The following is a 16,989-nucleotide window of genomic DNA, read 5'->3' on the forward strand; positions in this document are numbered from 1 at the left end:
CCGGGCCCTTTAACGGGCGGGGCGGGGGCGGTGCTGTTCTCGGTCCGGGCCGACCCGCAGCTCCAGAAGAAGAACCGCCTCCGCCCCGGCCCGCAGCCGGCCTGCCAGGCGCAGCCCGCACCCGGTGAGACCTGGGGTCTGCTCGGCGCGAGCCTGGGGGTTCCTGGGGCTCGACGCTGGTTTTCTGGGGAGGGGGGAGGTGTTGTGGTTGGTTCTCCGTACGGCTTCAATCTGGTGGCCCTGAGCCTCGGCGTAGAGCTGCGGGGTGATCTCAGTGCAACGATAAGCTATCGGTGGTAATGGCGCGGGTGCATCTGAGAGCTGTGGCATTAACCGTTTCGGTGCCTCTCTCCTTCTCTGTGCTAAGGTCAGATGTTCCCATCGGTCGTGAGGAAGAGGAGTGGAGTTGGGACCTGCTAAGTGCTGATCTGCTTGTGCTCCRGACCATGGACTCATTGAGGGCGTCCCAGGTGTGAAAATGTCCAGCAGTAACCGGGAGTTAGTGATTGACTTTGTTTCCTACAAGCTCTCACAGAAGGGATACAGCTGGAGTCAGCTGGAGGAGGAGGATGAGAACAGGACTGACTTTGCAGGGGAGGAGGACGACATGGACGGTGTCCTCAATGGGAGCCCCTCCTGGCACGCACCCACCAGCCACATAGTGAACGGAGCCACCGTGCACCGGAGCAGCCTCGAAGTCCATGAGATCCGTCGAGCAGCCGACGTGAGGCAGGCACTGAGAGAGGCGGGGGATGAGTTTGAGCTGAGGTACCGGCGGGCGTTCAGCGACCTCACTTCCCAGCTCCACATCACTCCCAGCACGGCRTATCAGAGCTTTGAGCAGGTAGTGAACGAACTGTTCCGYGATGGAGTGAACTGGGGCCGCATCGTGGCTTTCTTCTCTTTTGGTGGAGCCTTGTGCGTGGAGAGTGTTGTCAAGGAGATGCGGGTATTGGTGAAACGCATCGTGTCTTGGATGACCACGTACTTGACCGACCACTTAGATCCCTGGATCCAGGAGAATGGCGGATGGGTAAGAACACCTCTCTGTGGTGGGGGTGGCTGCCCATGCCCTCCCTCGCTCCAGGCTGGCAGTGGGGCCGGTCAGACCGGAGYGGAGCTCCCTGCAATGTTTGTGCTAGAGCTTGTCCTTACCCCTTGCAGGGAGGATAAAGGGGTGTGTGGTCTTGCCCTCTGTGCTCTTAACACTYTGTCCCAAGGGGGTCAGCCCACCATGATGATACAAACAATTTGTGCTCAGATAYGTTTTTCTCTATMTTTTCCCTGCTTTTTCTCTTTTCCTCTGGATGTTATGTAAAAGACCTGTTTTTCCAAGAGCCTTTGGAATTCTAATGTCATCCARGCTTGTTCTTCAAGCAGAGCCCGGTGTCATTAAGAGCAGGGAGCAGAGCTTCCTCCTCTCCTAGGCAGTGTTGTGGTGGGCTGGTGGTGGTTTGCTGAGGTAACAGCTACTTCTTCATTCTGAAAACAGCACTTTGTCATGCTGAAATGAATCCCACAGCAGATCCCGGTGGGTGGGTGGGCTTCTGGGACTGTCTGAGCTGGTGAGGTGGGAGCCAGGGCCGAGGTAGGGGCAACCTCTGTGCTGTGGAGCTGCTAAGCCTGCAGCTGCTTCTCCCTTGGCAGGGAGCAGTGCTCCCAGCTGCCCCAGCAGCAAACCCTGGGAGCTCTCAGTGGTGAGGTATTAACATGAATAAGCATTTCTTCAGGAAGCATTCTTGAAATGCCGGGTCCGGCTGTGCGGTGCAGCCTGGGACTGCCGGCGGGAGGTATATGACCTACAGATGTCTGAGTTTTCATTTGGCTTCTGCATCTTAGTGATTCCCTGCTGGTGTAACCTTTCCCAGTTCCCACTGGAAAGAGTTCATGCTGTCAGGCATTGGCATCTAAACAGTGGGGAAGTGCCTCCTTGCTGGGAGCTGAGGCCTCTCAGCCCTCTTCAGCACACGGTCCATCAGCAGACCCCAGCATTTTGGGAAAGGGACACGAGCCTCTGAGCTCAGCATTGTGCTCTGCACCCTCCTGGCAAACAAAAGGCTCCCYCAGCTTCCTGTGCCTGGCCAGCAATGCTGGGGACCCCGGAGAAGAAGGGGAGCCGGTGCACCCAGGGAGAGAGAGCCGGTTCAGGAAGGGTGCAGGAATTCCAGGAATGTGGCCGCCCTGGGGCACTGCCTGGGTGGGGCTGCTCAGGCAAGGAGAGGAGCTTGGTTTCGATTAATAACCCGGGATCTGCTGGCCATTTCATCTGGCTGTGTCTGGCCCATTAGCTCTCTCATCCTGCAGATAACCCTGGCCAAATGCAGAGTTCTTTCCCCCTCCCTCTGTCTTTGGCTTTTAGAGCCACAGATTAGTCTTGGAATTGAGTGATCAAACTGAGGTTTCCAAGCTAGTGTGGCTGTTGCTGTTAGTGACGGATTGGGCTGTATCCTGGAGACCTAGGCGATAATGCAATCTGATTTTTTGTAAATGAACTCTCTGGGGGATTTAGATTAAATCACTGGTGGAAAATCACTGGTCCCTGCTTGTGGGGAATGAAATACCTCCTCCCTCTGTTCCCCACCCCCAACCATCACAATTCAGACTCTTCAATTTTTTTGTGTCTGTCTCTAAATTAATTGTTTGGAGCAAAYATTTGTTCAACAGATTGCGGAAGGGTCAGGACTCCTCTCYATCTGACCCACCCACCAGCTCTCTCTTTGAAAATCGCCGTTTCCCACTCAGGGGACTGCCTTGCTCTCTTGTTCTAACCTTGAACCGGGTTTTTTACGTCCCTGCTCAGGCTGTGCTGCTGCCTGGGCTATGCTGGGAGCTAAAGGGGAGCCAGGCAGGTTGGTGAAGGCCAGAGTGTGGGGAATCCCACAGGGCAGTGRGCAATGTGGCTGCTGCCAGCCTGTTGAAGCCCTGAGTGTTCATTTGATGTCTTGGCTGTAGCTTTCCTCCACTCTTAGCTTTCATCGTGTCCCTTCTTGGGGGCAGCCATGCCACTCCATGCCACTCCATACCAAGGGACAGAGGCCATAAGAGCTCCTGAGTGCCTCACATGTGGGGCATTCATGGGGATGCTTTGCTTTCCTTTGCTCTCGCACAATTCCAGCTGCAGGGAGAAAGCTGCTGGCCTGCTGCCAGCTCTCCCTGGAAGAAGAGTGCCACCCTGCCCTGGCTGTGACGGAGCCATTCCTCTCCTGCYCCYGTGTTTGCACAGGGAGTCTGTTTGGTGCATTGGAGCTGTTAGAGCCTGTCCCATTCAAACAAAGCACTGCTGAGAGGTGCAGCAGGCTGGTCCTGGTGAGAGGGATGCAAGTTCTGGCAGGCCTGCTTGGCAGAGCCCAGGTGGTTTGTGTTTTGGAGCACTGCAGCACTTCTCTTCCTGGAAAGCCCCTCTGAAAGAGGGAAGCAGCGTGGCTTCATCACAAGTGCTGCACAGCCCAGTTGTATAGGAAGCTCTGTTTCATTCTTCACCAGTGGAACAAAGGCAGCATAGGAGAGCCACGGGGTGCAGGCACCTTTGGAGGCTGCTGTGTGCTTGGCTGTAGCAGTTCTCTTGAGAAATCACATTTTGAGGCAAGGGGAAATGGTTAATCTTGCTCCATAATGTTAACATGGGAGTGTTTTGTCGCATTTACTGGCTCTGCCTTGGTTTGCCCTCCTCTCTGCAGTCTGGCACTGGGAAAACAAACAAACAAGAGCAACCCAAGGGGAACGTTTAATAACCAGCCAGAAGAGAGTTGCTGCCTTGGCAAGCCTTCACATCCAAAAAGAAGGCTTTCCTGGGGCAGTTGCTTTGACCAGGACCAGGTCCCACTAGCTCTGAAGTTCAAATGGTGATGCCAGTGGGGAGGGAGAAATCTGTTGAGTGGGGAGGAAGGAGGGGAAAGTGCAGGGTGAGTGGGAGAGAGCCTGGCAGGCAGAGATGTACTGACCGTGCTTAATCTGTTTGAGAAAGGAAAGTGAGCAGTAACTCCTGCCTGGCTGTGACCCTGCAGTGCATGAAAGCTTTTCCTTCAAGGCTAAATCCACATTCAGAGTGGAATTTAAGGAGGATATTCCGTATGGGCTTGGAATTAGATCTGTGGATGTAGAGTCAASAGGTTTCCTGTCTGTGGGGCATACAGTGGGGATCAATATGAGGGAGCTATGTCAGGCCAGGATTGAAAGCAAATAGCATCTTTGTCACCAGCCTGTGACATGTGAATCCCAACAAATTGGGCTAGGCTGAAGGAGAATGAACTACTTCCTGCGATGGCTCAGTGCTTCCTGGGTTCTCAGCTGGCCCTGGCCACACAGAACTTAGTGTGCTGGAACATGTGTTGTGTCACTCTGCAGTGGACTGGAAGCTTGTGATTCTCKTTGGGGAAAACCCTTTGAAGATGTCAATATAGCAACCTCATTTTTATCTTTTTAAATTTTTTTCTGAATGGTAGGAAATGACTCAGCCTGTGTCATATGACAGAGTGCAGCTGGGAGTTCGTCCTGTGCTCTGGCTCCAGGCTTCTCAATGGTTTCAGGTTGAGGACTAGACTTTGATTCTCAGCTCTTTGGAAATAATTTTTGGCCTTGTGCCTTATGTCGCAGGTATCCTGCACAAGCTGTCCCTGCCGTTACTGACTATGTTTCCTGGGAGTGTCATTTGCCAGAGGTCTGCTCTTCTGAGTGTTGCATGTTGGGTTTCGGGGATGCCCTGGCACTTGTAATCCTGTTGAGATCACAGCCATCCATTCCACGTGGTGGTCAATGTGCAGCAGAGCTGACTGGAAGTGACTGAGCATAGCCAAGGCCATGCGTTGAAGTTTTGAAGATGAATCCTATGGCTTCATCTCAGGCTGAGAGAGTTGGGGTTGTTCAGCCTGGAGCAGAGACGGCTCCCTCCCAGTGCTGAAAAAGTCTCTAGCGGAGCTGTGGGGGATTTTGGACAAGGACATAGAGTGACAGGACAAGGGGGAATTCCTTCCCACTGACAGAAGGCAGAGTTAGATTGGATATTGGGAAGGTTCTCTTCCCCATGAGGTTTTGAGACACTGGCCCAGGTTGCACAGAGAAGTTGTGACTACCCCATCCCTGGAAGTGCTCCCAAATCAGGTTGGATGGGGCTTTGAACAGCCTGGTCTGTGGAGCTCAGCTGGACTGTTGTTTTGCACTTTGTCCTCTGTAATTATTTTACAGCCTTGATCCCTTGCAACTCAGACGATTGTCATAGCCTGCTCGGGGTGAAAAAAACAGCCCTCCTGCCAATAGGGTCCCCTGTGTCCCTTCRGAGTCCTGGGTGTTCCTCCTGGCTGTGGGAGCTGCTGGGAGTGTCCTGGCTTGGGCTGTCCCGCCTGGAGCAATCAGCCCAGGTAGCTGTATTCTCGCTGACGGCTGGAGATCTGGGCTTAGTGTTCAGATCCCTGGCAGCTCCTCACCCAGCCTTCGACCTGGGAGGCTTTTCTGCAGTGCTCTCCAGGAAATGCCATTGGAATGACTTCCACTGTAGCTTCCTGCCCRGCCCGCAGCAGCATTCCTGCCGCTAGACCAAGAGCGATGCAGAGGCTGATTTCAGAGCTTTGCTCTTTACCCCCTTTACTCGTTCTCCTTCTTTGGGGCCCTGCCTGTTTTCCTTGCTATCTCTCGGTGTGTGGTGCAGTTTGATTACGTTCCTTAGATCTGTGATTACAGCAGGCGCCTGGAAAGCCAAGCTTCTGCCCGTGGCTGGCTGTGGCTCAGAGCAGCCCACTTAACCCCGGGGTCTTTGAGCGAAAGGGATAGCGTTTCCTTTGCTCCCAGGGGAGCCACTGGCAACTCTGATTCGTAAAGCACTCCGAGGCTCTTTAATCCGAAGAGCTGAGTGTCATTTAAAAAAAGACCTGTGAAATAATTAACAAACTGTTTCTTGCTGCTCTGTGTTCACAGCTGCTCTCAGTAATGTCATTCCGCCTGCTCATCCTGCTCTTCTCTGACGCTGGAGCCGGGTCCCTGGAGTGCTGCCCAGGGTCTCTCCCTTTTTCAGCAGCAGTGGAGTGTCCCAACACAGCARAAGGGGTGGGTGGGAGCTCTCTTTTCCCCAGTAGAAGCTGCATCTTTCTGTAYGTGTCTGGGCTGCTGCGCCTGATTTCAGTGGAGCTCTGGTATGGTTTGTGTACATGGTTTCCCCCCGGGAGAAGTGACACACCTGCGACCCACACGGGTGCTGCTGAATGGTGGTGTGGTGCTCTGAGACCTTTGCTTAAGCTGAGAAGGTTTGGTTTCCTTTGGTTTTTACCAAGCAGCTGACGGCTGTAAGCACAGTCCCATCTTGACGTTACAAGGAGTGTTTCTCTAGCAGCTCTTTCCCCACTAGCTGTAAAGCTGGAGCATTCCCAGGAGGGGCTGGGGGAAGGGAAGGGATGGATATCAGTTGTAGAAGTGTTGCAGACCTGCTGAACCGAGAGGCGAGGGATTAATGGTGGCTTCTGCCGTGGGAGAGAAGGGGGCTGGGGGCAGCTGCTCTGTCCCCTCTGAGGACCCCGAGAGCAGTCGGGATRTTGACCTACCTGCTGATTCAGAGCGAAGGTATTCACTGCGGGTGGCTCTGCCTTGCGGTGGCAGGAGAGCAGCCACTCTCCTCCACCCTCTGCTCTCCTCCTCCACCCTCCTGCGAGGGATGTTGCACTTAAACACTATTGTTCTGAGCCACTAAAGATTAACACAGAGAGTGGAGGCATGAAAGGGAAGCAGAGTCCCTCGGTGCCAAGGCACTCCTTTCTTTACTGCCCTGACCTTGGACAGGGAAACTTCCTCCTCTCTGCTCCTCACCTGGAAGGRTGTGTGGAGGGGTGCTTGTTACAAGATCTCTCTGAAGTCCTGTCCTGATAATCCTCGAGATGCCAAGAACTCAGGGAATGTGCATTCCAGAGGCGTGGGAGACCTTTTCCCACACTGCACCCAGGGGCAGTGTGGCAGGCTCAGGGGCCGGCACCCATTGCGTTCAGATGGGGAGAAGGGTTAYTTTCTGCCACAGCAGAACAGCCCAGCGGAACGAGGGTGCCGAGGGCTGCCGGGRGGTAGAGCCGTTAGCAGATGGCTCCAGCTGGGCTTACCGGGGAGCAGGTGTGGGTTTCGGGAGCAGCCTTTTAAGAGAGATGTCAGTTTTGAACCCGGGAGGCTGAAGGGGCTGAGCCATAGCTGCCACGACTCGCATGCTGGGGAGCTGTGACCTAGTTGTGCTGTAGAAATGCTCGGTTTATTTTTTATTTTTAGGTATTTTGCTTATTTTATCCTCATGTTTAATTTAGTTAACAAAAAAAAAAAAGAATCGGAGGGCTGAGCAGTGCTGGGAAGGACTGCCTGCAGGCGGGAACGCCCGCTGCAGCTCCGTGTAGCCAGCATCTCTCCAGCTGCCCGTGTCTTCTCTCGGACACGTGCTCACGTGTACCAGCCCAGTGCTGTCTCTCAGGATCTCTTTAATGGGAAACCCAGTGCACTCAGCGCTGCTGCCTGCCTCCGGGGTAGCGAGGGAGGGAGGAGCAGGATTCGGAGCGTTAACCAGAGAGCCTCCYGTGGCCACAGGGACTGTTTGAATGCTGTGCTGTAACTGGTCTGCCTTTTCCCTCTGCTGCTGGGAGCAGGAAGCTGGGGGAGCTTGGTCTTTCAGGGGGCTTTGGGCTGGTTACTTTTTTCGACCGCTGCTTGCCTCTGCACTGGCACAGTGTGCCCAGGGAAGGGTAATGGGCTGTATCTGCAAAGAGGGAAGTTTCAGGGGGTTGTGCGATTCCCTTGGGGAGAGCTGTTTGAATTTATTGCATTATCCTCCTTCCTGCTCAAGCTTGTGTTTCAGCTGTGTCTGCAGTCGTAGCTGCTGATTTAAGTAGATCCAATTAGTAGCTAGCTCTTGGCATCAGTTTCCTGCTCGGGGAGATGAGCCCTGGAGATGAGGAGGTTCTGGTGGGAGCAGGGCTGGGCTCAGCCTTTCAGCCCTCATTCCTGATCTGGATGGACCCAGAGCTCCCCAGCTTACAGCCCTGCTCCTGAACTCAGGGAAACTGAGGCAGGTGTCCTGYTCTGTGCTCTGCCTGGCCAAGAACAAAGAGCAGGCAGGTCCTCCCTGCCTGTATCGCTGCCAGACAGGTGCTCTTAAGACTGAAATCAAACACTCCAAAAWGTGACAGGTTGGCAGGAGGCAGGGCTTGGAGCAGGAGCTGGAGCTGCTCACGCTGGGAGTGTGCAAGGAGCCTGCAGGCAGAGCTGTGCAGTGCCCTGGCCCTTGGGGTAGGACTTGAAAGAAATCTGCTGGAGCTGGCGGCTTTCTGAAGGAGCATGGAAGGTTTTTCTTCTCTAGGAGGATGAAGGGCTCTTTGGGAAGCTCAGAGAAGAGTTCTAGGCTGGCATGGAGCTGGTTTGGTTTGAATGCAGCTAATGCCAAGCTCAGGTGGAGCAGGACAGCTGTCTGTATCACTTCTCTGAACAATACCAGTCCCATTTGCCCCTTTGTCTGGTTTGTGCCACCACTGAGGCTGAGGAAGGCTGGGGACATTACCAGTATTGTACAGGGAGCATGTCTGGTGGTTGTACGTGGCACTGTGTGTGTGACTCTGTGGTGAGCTGGCTCAGGATTTGGGCTGGGACGTGGGAGGTGGGTGTGTATGTGGCCCTGGGTAGTGCCTGGGTGACATATGACTTACATATGGAGAAAATTAGGTGTTGCTACCTGTAAATCAGCCATCGTGGAGTGTTGCAAGTGCCTCCATCCTGTACTTGTATGGCTCACCAGTGTATTAAACTTGCTGGAGAGCTAATGTCTTTTAATAGAGCAAGTGACCTCATTTAGAAGCTTCCAGTGCACCAGCCAGTGATTATTTCATGCAACAACATGCATGGAGGAGCCCAGGGCAGAGCACAAAGTCTCCTTCTCATGCTGCACAGCTTTCTCCCACGTTTGCTGCATCAGCTGCCTACTTGTGCTTCCTTGCCCTCAAGTCAGCAAGGATTTTGCTAAAAGGGACTTTGTGGCTTGAATCATTTGAGATTTCATGGAACTAACAGGAAGTGAAAACAGAATGAGCACATCTTCCTCCTCTTCCTGCACCTCCACCCTTTCCCCTTTTTCATTCAAGTGGCATGTAAGAATTACAGCAGCCTCGTGAGATGCTGGGGCTGAAGTGGGAAGTGGTAAAGCTTGGCCATTGCTCCTCCAGGATACTGMGGACGAGTGGCTGAGGCAGGAGAAGCAGACAACCCTTCCCCAGGACTCATCTTCTCTGGGGACCAGAGCCTGGCTCTCTCAAGCCCTTGTAATGCCAACATTCCCTGTGGGATGGGTTTGGTGAGGCTCACGGTGTGGGTGAGGACCGGGAAAAGCTGTCAGCATCGCCCACTCATCCCCTGGCAGGATGGAACGTGGCTCTGCAGCCGGGCACACGTGAGCATAGCATGTCTCCCCGGTGCAGGTTTCCCCACAGTTACACAAGGGCACGATTGCACAGGAGCTCTGACGTCCGGGAAGAGCAATGACAAGGTGAAAATTGAGCTCTGTTCCCTGGGTGCCGGTGACCCTGCCGAGGTGGTGTCCGGCACAACGAGCTGGCCACAGCACTCTGCTCCCCGGCCCCGCGGGCGGCAGATAACCGGGACATGAAAGCRGGAGCCTTCCCTGCCCCCCGAGCGTGCCCCTCGCACAAAGGCTGCTCTGCTGCGGGGCTCAGACACCATCTGTCCGGTGGGGAGAAGCATCAGAGAGACCGTCTTTCCTCGGACTATTCCACTTAATGCCCTTTGGAAAACAATCCCATTCCCAGCAGGTGCTAATCTCTTGAGTGGATCCGGCTCAGCCAATGTGTTCTTCGCTGTGCCTTTGTACCGGAGCCGTGTCTCCTGCCAGCCGTTCCGCTGCCCTGCGGAGCGGGCCCACAGCCCRCCGGGGCTGCAGCACCTTCGGGAGCCCTCAGCCCGGTTAGCTCTGGGAGGAACACTGATGAAAGATGGATGCAAGTGGATTAGTCATTCACATCGTCTCCGGCTTTAATACACATGAATGTTTCAGCAGATTTCTGGAACGGAGAGCGCAATTCCCTGCTCTCCATCTCGTGCTGTGCGCAGCAGTCTCCCGGGGCAGGCACGGGGSTTACAGCTGTCACCGTAGCCTCTTTCATGTATTTGGAAAACGCTGAAATTGTGCTGAATGGTGTGGGGTTATTGCAGGTTCCCTGGAGCCGGTGATGAAACCAGTTTGACAGGAGGCTGCCGCGGCAAGGATTAGGGCTGGAATGTGCTAGTGAGGGTTTGTTTCTGGTTAGAAAAGAGCTGGCTTTGACCTGGGCTAGGCTGGACCCCCGCAGATCTGTTGGGCTTTGGCAAGGGACARGCCTCCCTCTCAGTCCCCCCATTCTGCAGCCCCACAGCAAAGCCCGAGTGAGAGGAGGAAGAAGAGAGAATGTTCTTGTTTAATTGACCCTTTTGAATTTATGGCTACTTCCTTCTGAGTGGCAGATTTCAATGAATGCCCTGGGATTTGGGCAGGAGCAGCACCCCAGGGTCCACAACACTCCAGCACCAGCTCCAAGGGCAGGAAAGGCAGCAAAGGCGGTGGGTGGGTGGCATTCCCTGCCATTGTCATGGAGATCAGCAGCTGCTTCCCTGGAGGTCACCATTTGCATAACAGTTAGAGCTGAGTCTCTGGAGTGTTTGCACCTGCAGCTGCTGTCCCCAGAGCCCCTTCCTCTCCCCGTGTSCCAGCACCCCTTCCCCACCCCATTCTGAGCCTGCCTGAGGTTCCTGGTGGGGACCAGTGGGGTGAAGCTGCAGGTCTTCCCTGCCCATAGAAGGGGAATTTGGAGATAGATCATATTTTAAGGTCCTTTCTAACYMTTATAGRATGTGTTTCTATGGGAAAGGTCAGACCTGCCTTGAATGGCAGGTTTCCTTGCCATGCTCCTGAGTCAGGTGCTCACCTTGACTTCCACTGCCCAGCACTGCAGGCAGTGCTGTGACCTCTGCAGTCACACTGTCCCTGCTGCCCTCCTTTCAGGGCTGGGAGTGGTGGGGGCCACACATGGATGYGGCATRAGGAGGAGCAGGGCAGAGGGAGAACCTCTAGGATGTCTGTTCCACTCATATCACAAAGGGACCCACAGAGCTGTKTTTACAGGATCCCAGTGGCAGCCTTTGGGAATACTTATGTTTTCTTTTATTCTTTTAAGCTCTCAGCTGCCTTTTCTCCCCTGTGCTTCACCTCCAGGTTCACATATGCCAGCCCCATGTGGTGAGCTGGCAGCCCAAAGGGGCTCTGGGAGCAGGTTGCTGTCGATGCAGGGCTTTGTTGTGGTCTGTGCTGAGCTGCTGCCTTTCTTTTTCCCTCCTTGTCTTGCTGCTCAGCRCWAAACTGTTCCCAGCATCTCATTAACAAATGTCTGGTCATCCAGATGACTCTGCTCCTGGCCGGYGGTTGCTTTTAGACCTCTGAGCAGGAACACAGCTGTACTTACGGTGAAGGTAAAACAGAAACAGCCTTGTTTTCAAGGGAAACATTGCCTCGTGATGAGAATGCCTGGGTTGGGAGTCAGATGCTGTGGCTCATGCTGCTGGCTCGTATACAGCTCAGGGAAAGGCACTTAACCTCCCCATAGCTCTGTTGATCCATCTGGGAACAATGCTGACTTATCCCACGGGAGGTTTTGGGGAACCAGCTCATTTTTGATAAAACACATGAGGATCCTTGGGTTGGAAAGGCTCCTGTGCATGCTGAGGGGATTGCTGGGGGTGTCTGTCTCGCTGGGCTCACCGGGTATTGGGGCTGTGGGGAAGTTCCAAAGCTCCTGCTGGAGTCCAAAGTTTGACCAAGTGCCAGCAGTTTACCTGAATACTCCCAATAGAGCCAGGTTCTTCTCTGCTGTTTTTCAGACCTTTGTCCTGGTGTCTTGGCAACCTCCATACCCTTCACCCCCTTGTGCAGGGCAAGCTTTGAGCCCCAAACTGCCAGAGCCCTCCCCTCTCTGCTCTCCTGCCTCACCAGAGGCCAGATGGGTGTTTATTGCCCGCATCTGCTTCCTTCACCTGCTCTCATGGCTTGGTGTCACTGAATCCTCTTTCCCCAAGTGCTGGGGTTTATGTTGAAAGAGGAACCCGCTCTGCTCACCCTGAATGGGATCCAGCAACTGTTCTCCTTCCCACACGGGCAGCACTGGTGAATGAAACCAACCAAATGACAGCCTCAGATCTTAGGTGTTCCCCTTCCCAGACCAGGATATGAGTAGTGTCTCAGCCAGCTCTTGTGCTTCTTTAGTCTGCTCTCCCACCTGAGACAGAGCTGCTCCTCTTGCCTCTTTGCCACAGGGCTGTGTGGGCACTGGGCAGTGTGTAAATGGTTGCAGTATCCCCACAGCACTAGGTTGCAGTTTGGGGCTCTGTGAATATCCAGAGAACTTTTGGCACTGTAGAACCTCCCTGGCCCAGCTCTGTGGGGTGATGGAGCCTGACTCTCCAGGTCCTCTGCCTCCTGCAAGCAGTATGTGCAGCAGGAGGGAAGCACCCCCTGCCCCAACTCCTCCMGCAAGTGCTGGTTTAGGCTCCAGCAAGGAAACGTGGATTCCTTCCCCTGGTCTGGGGAAGAGAGGCAAAGGCAGGGGATTGTCTCTTGCATAGGAATAAGGTCTCTGCTTCCTCACTGCCTGCTCAAGAGCATCCTCCTCTYGGTTGTGTCAGTCACCCGGGGTGGGGAAGGGGATGTGACGGGTGTTCTGATGGAACAGCCTGTCCTCTCGGGTGGAAGAGGCCCACGGGTTGAGACACTGACGTGCTGTTGCTACCACAGTCCTTGTGATCGACTYAGGAATTCCAAATATTTCCTCTCAGATAAAGGTGACTGGGGGAGGCCAGAAATATCTGGACGTGTCTGGGCAAGCCTGAGATCCAAACACCAGGCCAGAGAGGTCAGGATCAGTCCTGGGAGTGCTGGGCTTCAGGTGYGGAGCAGCCAAGGCCCGGGATGGTGTGGGAACAGAACAAGCTGCTTTTCCCTAGCCTTCAACACGCCCCCAGGGAGGACACTCCTGCCTGTTTTCCCACTCCCTCTGGTCTGGGATCTGGTTCCCAGGGGACACATCTGGGATCTCAGTTGTGCAKGGGCTGAGCTATCACAGCTTCTAGGGTGGTTTCCCTGGGGAAGGGCAAGGCGCTCTCCTCAGATCCCCTACGGCCCCCAGCTGTGGCTCCAGCAGCTGCTGCTCCCTTCCCAAGGGAAGGAGAGGGGCTCACGTCCCCTCCCTGCCTGTGCTGGGCTCTGGCCATGCTCCTCTCCGCCTGTAGCACCCGATAGCTCTGTGTTCACTGTGGACCATTTATCTCTCCTGCAGCAAACACTTCCTTTTCTTGGAATCAAGGGCTTCTTGGAAMTGCCTTTCCCCAAGCTCGGTGGCACATGCCATGGAAAAAGCAGCATGGAGARCTGGCTGCCAGCCCTTCTTGGCTCCCTGCCCTGCTGGGGGGCCCTCTCCTGGTGCCTGCCCCACAGAAAGGCTGGGTAGATGTGTGGCCCTGTGTCCACCACTGCAGCCTTCCTGAGCACAGTGGGGAGGTCCCTGCCTTGGGTCAGGAGGAGCCTATGGAGATGTGTGGGACTCTCAGTGGGSCTGGTCCTACTGAGTCCCTGAGGAAAGCGGGTTTTCTGGGGAGTATGTAATGAGTGTGCAGCCACCTTCCTCCAGCTGAGCACTCTGCAGCATCAGGTGCTGTGAGCAAGTGGCTGGGACGTGTGTCCAAGGGAAGGCTTGGAGCGAGGGCCCKGGCACTGAGAGATCAAAACATATGCTGCRTTGGAAGGGACCCACAAGGATCATCAAGTCCACCTCCTGGCCCAGCAATCCCACCAAGTGCCTGAGAGTGTTGTCCAAACGCTCCTTGAGCTCTGGTTCAGGCTTGGTGCCATGGCCACTGCCCTGGGGAGCCGGWTCCAATGCCCRRCCAGCCTCTGGGTGAAGAACCTTTTTCTAATATCCACYCTAAATCTCCCCAGACACAGATGTTGTAGGGGAGGTGTTTTTTGGACAGGCCTGTGCCTTCTGCCCCATGTGCCCTCCATCCCTGCCAGCCTGCTCTTAGTTTGCTACCACTGTCATGCCCWGTAATGTCTCCATGCTCATCACCACTTATCAGCAGAGGGATTTCCTGTGCCAGAATTTAAAATATCCCCTTCTTGAGTYTGGGCTCTCCTCCTGTCCCTCTCCTGCAGCACATCACTGGCTGTTTCCTGGGCAAGTGGGCTGGCAGCAGGCAGCAGCCCTCACCTTTCTCCCTGAGCAGCACCTGCTYGTGAGCTCCATGGTTCCCATTCCTGCAGGGCCAGGACACAGTGCAGCACCTCCACAGATCCCATGCCAGATGGTAGGCATGGTGGGAAGCTGCCTTCTGCCACTCCTTGTAGGTGGTGGGAGTCAGAGGGATGACTGTCCCCTGAAGAGGACTCTGAGTGAGGTGGCGGCAGTGACGTGCCCTGGGGTGAGTTAGCAAAGTCCCTGTGTCCCAACACTCTGCCCTTGGGTCTGTGAATACCTCCTCATGGTCATGGGGTGTAGAAGGCAGCTGGGGGAGGTGTCTGGTGGGAGGTGGAGAAAAGCTTTGGTGGCAGAGGCGAGTGCTGAGGTGCACAGCTCATCAAGAAYCCGATCTCCTGTGGTGGGGAGGCCTGTGGCCATGGAGAGTGACACAACCCAGCTCCYTGGGAGCAAGCACCCTGCTGTGAAAAGCTGTGTGTGAGCTTGGTCAAAGGTGTGGTAAGGTGAGGAGATTGCCCACAAACTGTGACCATGCTGGGGCTGTTAGGGGGAAGCCGGGAGGCTTGGCACCATGTTCCATGAAGGAGTCCAGCCATGACCTGGGCACCAAACCCTGGCAGTCCTGCTGCAGCTGCAGGCTGTGGGCAGGTGTGGGAGGCTGYGTGCCGGCAGAGCTGCCAGACCAGGCAGGCAGAGATGCTCCCCCTTCYTGCGCAGAGGCCGTGGTGAGGCATGACATGAGCACAGCGTCAGCCGGGCTTATCTCTGCTTTCCCAGAGCAGCCGGGTTACTGGAACTGCATTCACTTATCAGGGAACAGGGGATCTTGTTGGGAAGATGGGCTCAAGGTGCAACAGCATCAAGCCCCTGYTGACGCTGAGGTCCTGGCAATCCCTGAGCCTGGAGCTTGCGGCTCCCTCTCCCTCCGGCCCYGCAGCTCCTGCTCAGCCCTGATAAACCTTGAGAGATCCTGGGCCAAGTATTTCYCTCCTGCCCTGCTGTGTGCAGCCCAGGGACCCCAGCAGCTCTCCTTAAAATGGGCTGAGGTCCTCCCCACGCCTGCTGCTGCTGGAGATGAAGGGCTGGAGGCAGCCGGCTTGGACGAGCTGGGCCGGAGTGACTGCATTCCTGGCCAAGCCTCGTGCTTGGCCTGCTCTCCTGAAGCCGTGGGAAGGCAGTAGCTTGGCGACCCAGTGTCTGCCTTCACCACAGGGATTCGTGAAATCCATCTCRTGTTGTGGAGTAACCTGTGAAGGCCAGGACAGGGGAGTGGGAGGTGAGAGGCTCCGCTATGGACACGAAATCACTGGGGGGATGCACGGTGTGGGCTCCCTCAGYTGTGGGCACCAGCCCTGCTGCTGCTTCCACAGGCCTCAGCCAGGGAATGGAGCCCAGTGGGTTCCCACTGCAATGATTTCTATCACACTCAGATGCTAATTTTAGAGAGCCAAGAGCACGTGATGCATCCCCTGCTCTGCCCGCGTGGTGTTCTCCTCACAAATCCTTTCTGGCATCCTCTTCTCTCATGACTGTGCTTCCCCCCTTACCCTCTGTGCATGATTCARAGAGGGAAGCACAAGGCATMTGTCATCTGCCCGGTCCCCACCACCACTTTCCTGCCAGCCTTTCTCCCCTATCCCTCTGCGCTCCACTCCCACCCCTCTGCTCACCACTGTCTTCTTCCCACAGGAGCGCTTTGTGGACCTCTATGGGAACGATGCTGCTGCCGAGGTGAGAAAAGGCCAGGAGACCTTCAACAAATGGCTCCTGACAGGGGCGACGGTGGCCGGAGTGCTTCTGCTGGGATCCCTGCTGAGCCGCAAGTGAGCCGCCACCGAGCCCCCCGTAGCCAGGACGGCTGCGCCTTCACCGCCACATCCACTACACTCCGCTCCCGAGCACCATCACCGGCGCAGGGGGGCAGCCCCTCCATCCCGGCCGAGCACCCTGCTCCATGGAGTTTCCTCCCTTGTGCCGCCAGCTCCTTTTATTGTAGCTCGTCTTATTTACTGTTCCGTTGTGTTTTAAAGGCGCTGAGGCCAATGCAGCACTTCAGCCACCAGCCCCCAGCACTGGGGAGATCCAGGCAGCTGGGTGGGGCACAGGCTAGAAGGTTCCCAGCCCTGCAGAGTCCTCCAAATAATTTGGAAGAGAATAAACAGACTTATTTTTGCATGTGTGAGTGCGTGCGTGTGTGTAGATGTGTCACTAATATAAAGTTCCCCAGCCAGAGCAAGGGTCAGGCTCCGTGCCCCCGTCTCTGGCATGCTCAGGCACTGGGAAGAGGCAGGCTGTCCAGTGGGATGGAGCTTCCCTGCAGCATCACTGTCCCGTCCTTGCTTCTCCAGTCAGAGCTTGTCCGTGTGGCAGGGGGAGCAAGAGGAAAAGGCAGAGGCCAGAGGTGAGGAGCTCTGCCCTTGGTCAGCCTCCCCAAATTCCCTTCTCCCCAGACATCAGCTGCTGGGAGCTGCGGCCTGTCCCAGATGAGGACGGTGTGCCAGGCCCAGAGCTGTGCCTGGTTTGAAGGGTTCTTTGTCCTCTTCCTCCTCCTCAGTCCGAATGTAGATGGCTGTGGGACAGTGCTCATCCCTCTCCAGACCGGCAAAGAAAAGAGGCAGGAGAGGGGAAGAGTGCTTCTCCCTGGCRTAAGAGGCTTTGCAGAGAGCTGGGGCTGTGGTGTCCAGGAATCCAGAGCTGCAGATTGGAAGGGTCAGGGGAAGCACCTTCACAGGGTGGCAAAGCCCAGGGCRCA

General features: G+C 55.4%; 1 protein-coding gene across 2 annotated transcripts; it reads left to right on the forward strand.

Annotated features, from left to right (window-relative positions):
- Positions 1-55: 55 nt before the first annotated feature.
- On the forward strand, positions 56-16,416 carry BCL2L1 (BCL2 like 1). 2 transcript variants are annotated; one of them, XM_057366024.1, is made up of 3 exons: positions 56-124; positions 373-1,033; positions 15,927-16,416. In XM_057366024.1, the coding sequence occupies exons 2-3, from the start codon at positions 479-481 to the stop codon at positions 16,062-16,064; spliced, it is 693 nt and encodes a 230-aa protein (XP_057222007.1). In that variant the 5' UTR covers positions 56-124; positions 373-478; the 3' UTR covers positions 16,065-16,416. The 2 variants fall into 2 exon arrangements, with proteins under 2 accessions (XP_057222007.1, XP_057222006.1); XM_057366023.1 differs by having other exon boundaries at positions 57-124; positions 368-1,033.
- The last annotated feature ends 573 nt before the right edge of the window (positions 16,417-16,989 follow it).

This window comes from Malurus melanocephalus, unplaced genomic scaffold (assembly GCF_030028575.1).
Source record: "Malurus melanocephalus ecotype Western Australia unplaced genomic scaffold, MMel_1.1 scaffold_59, whole genome shotgun sequence".
NCBI classification, from domain to species: domain Eukaryota; kingdom Metazoa; phylum Chordata; class Aves; order Passeriformes; family Maluridae; genus Malurus; species Malurus melanocephalus.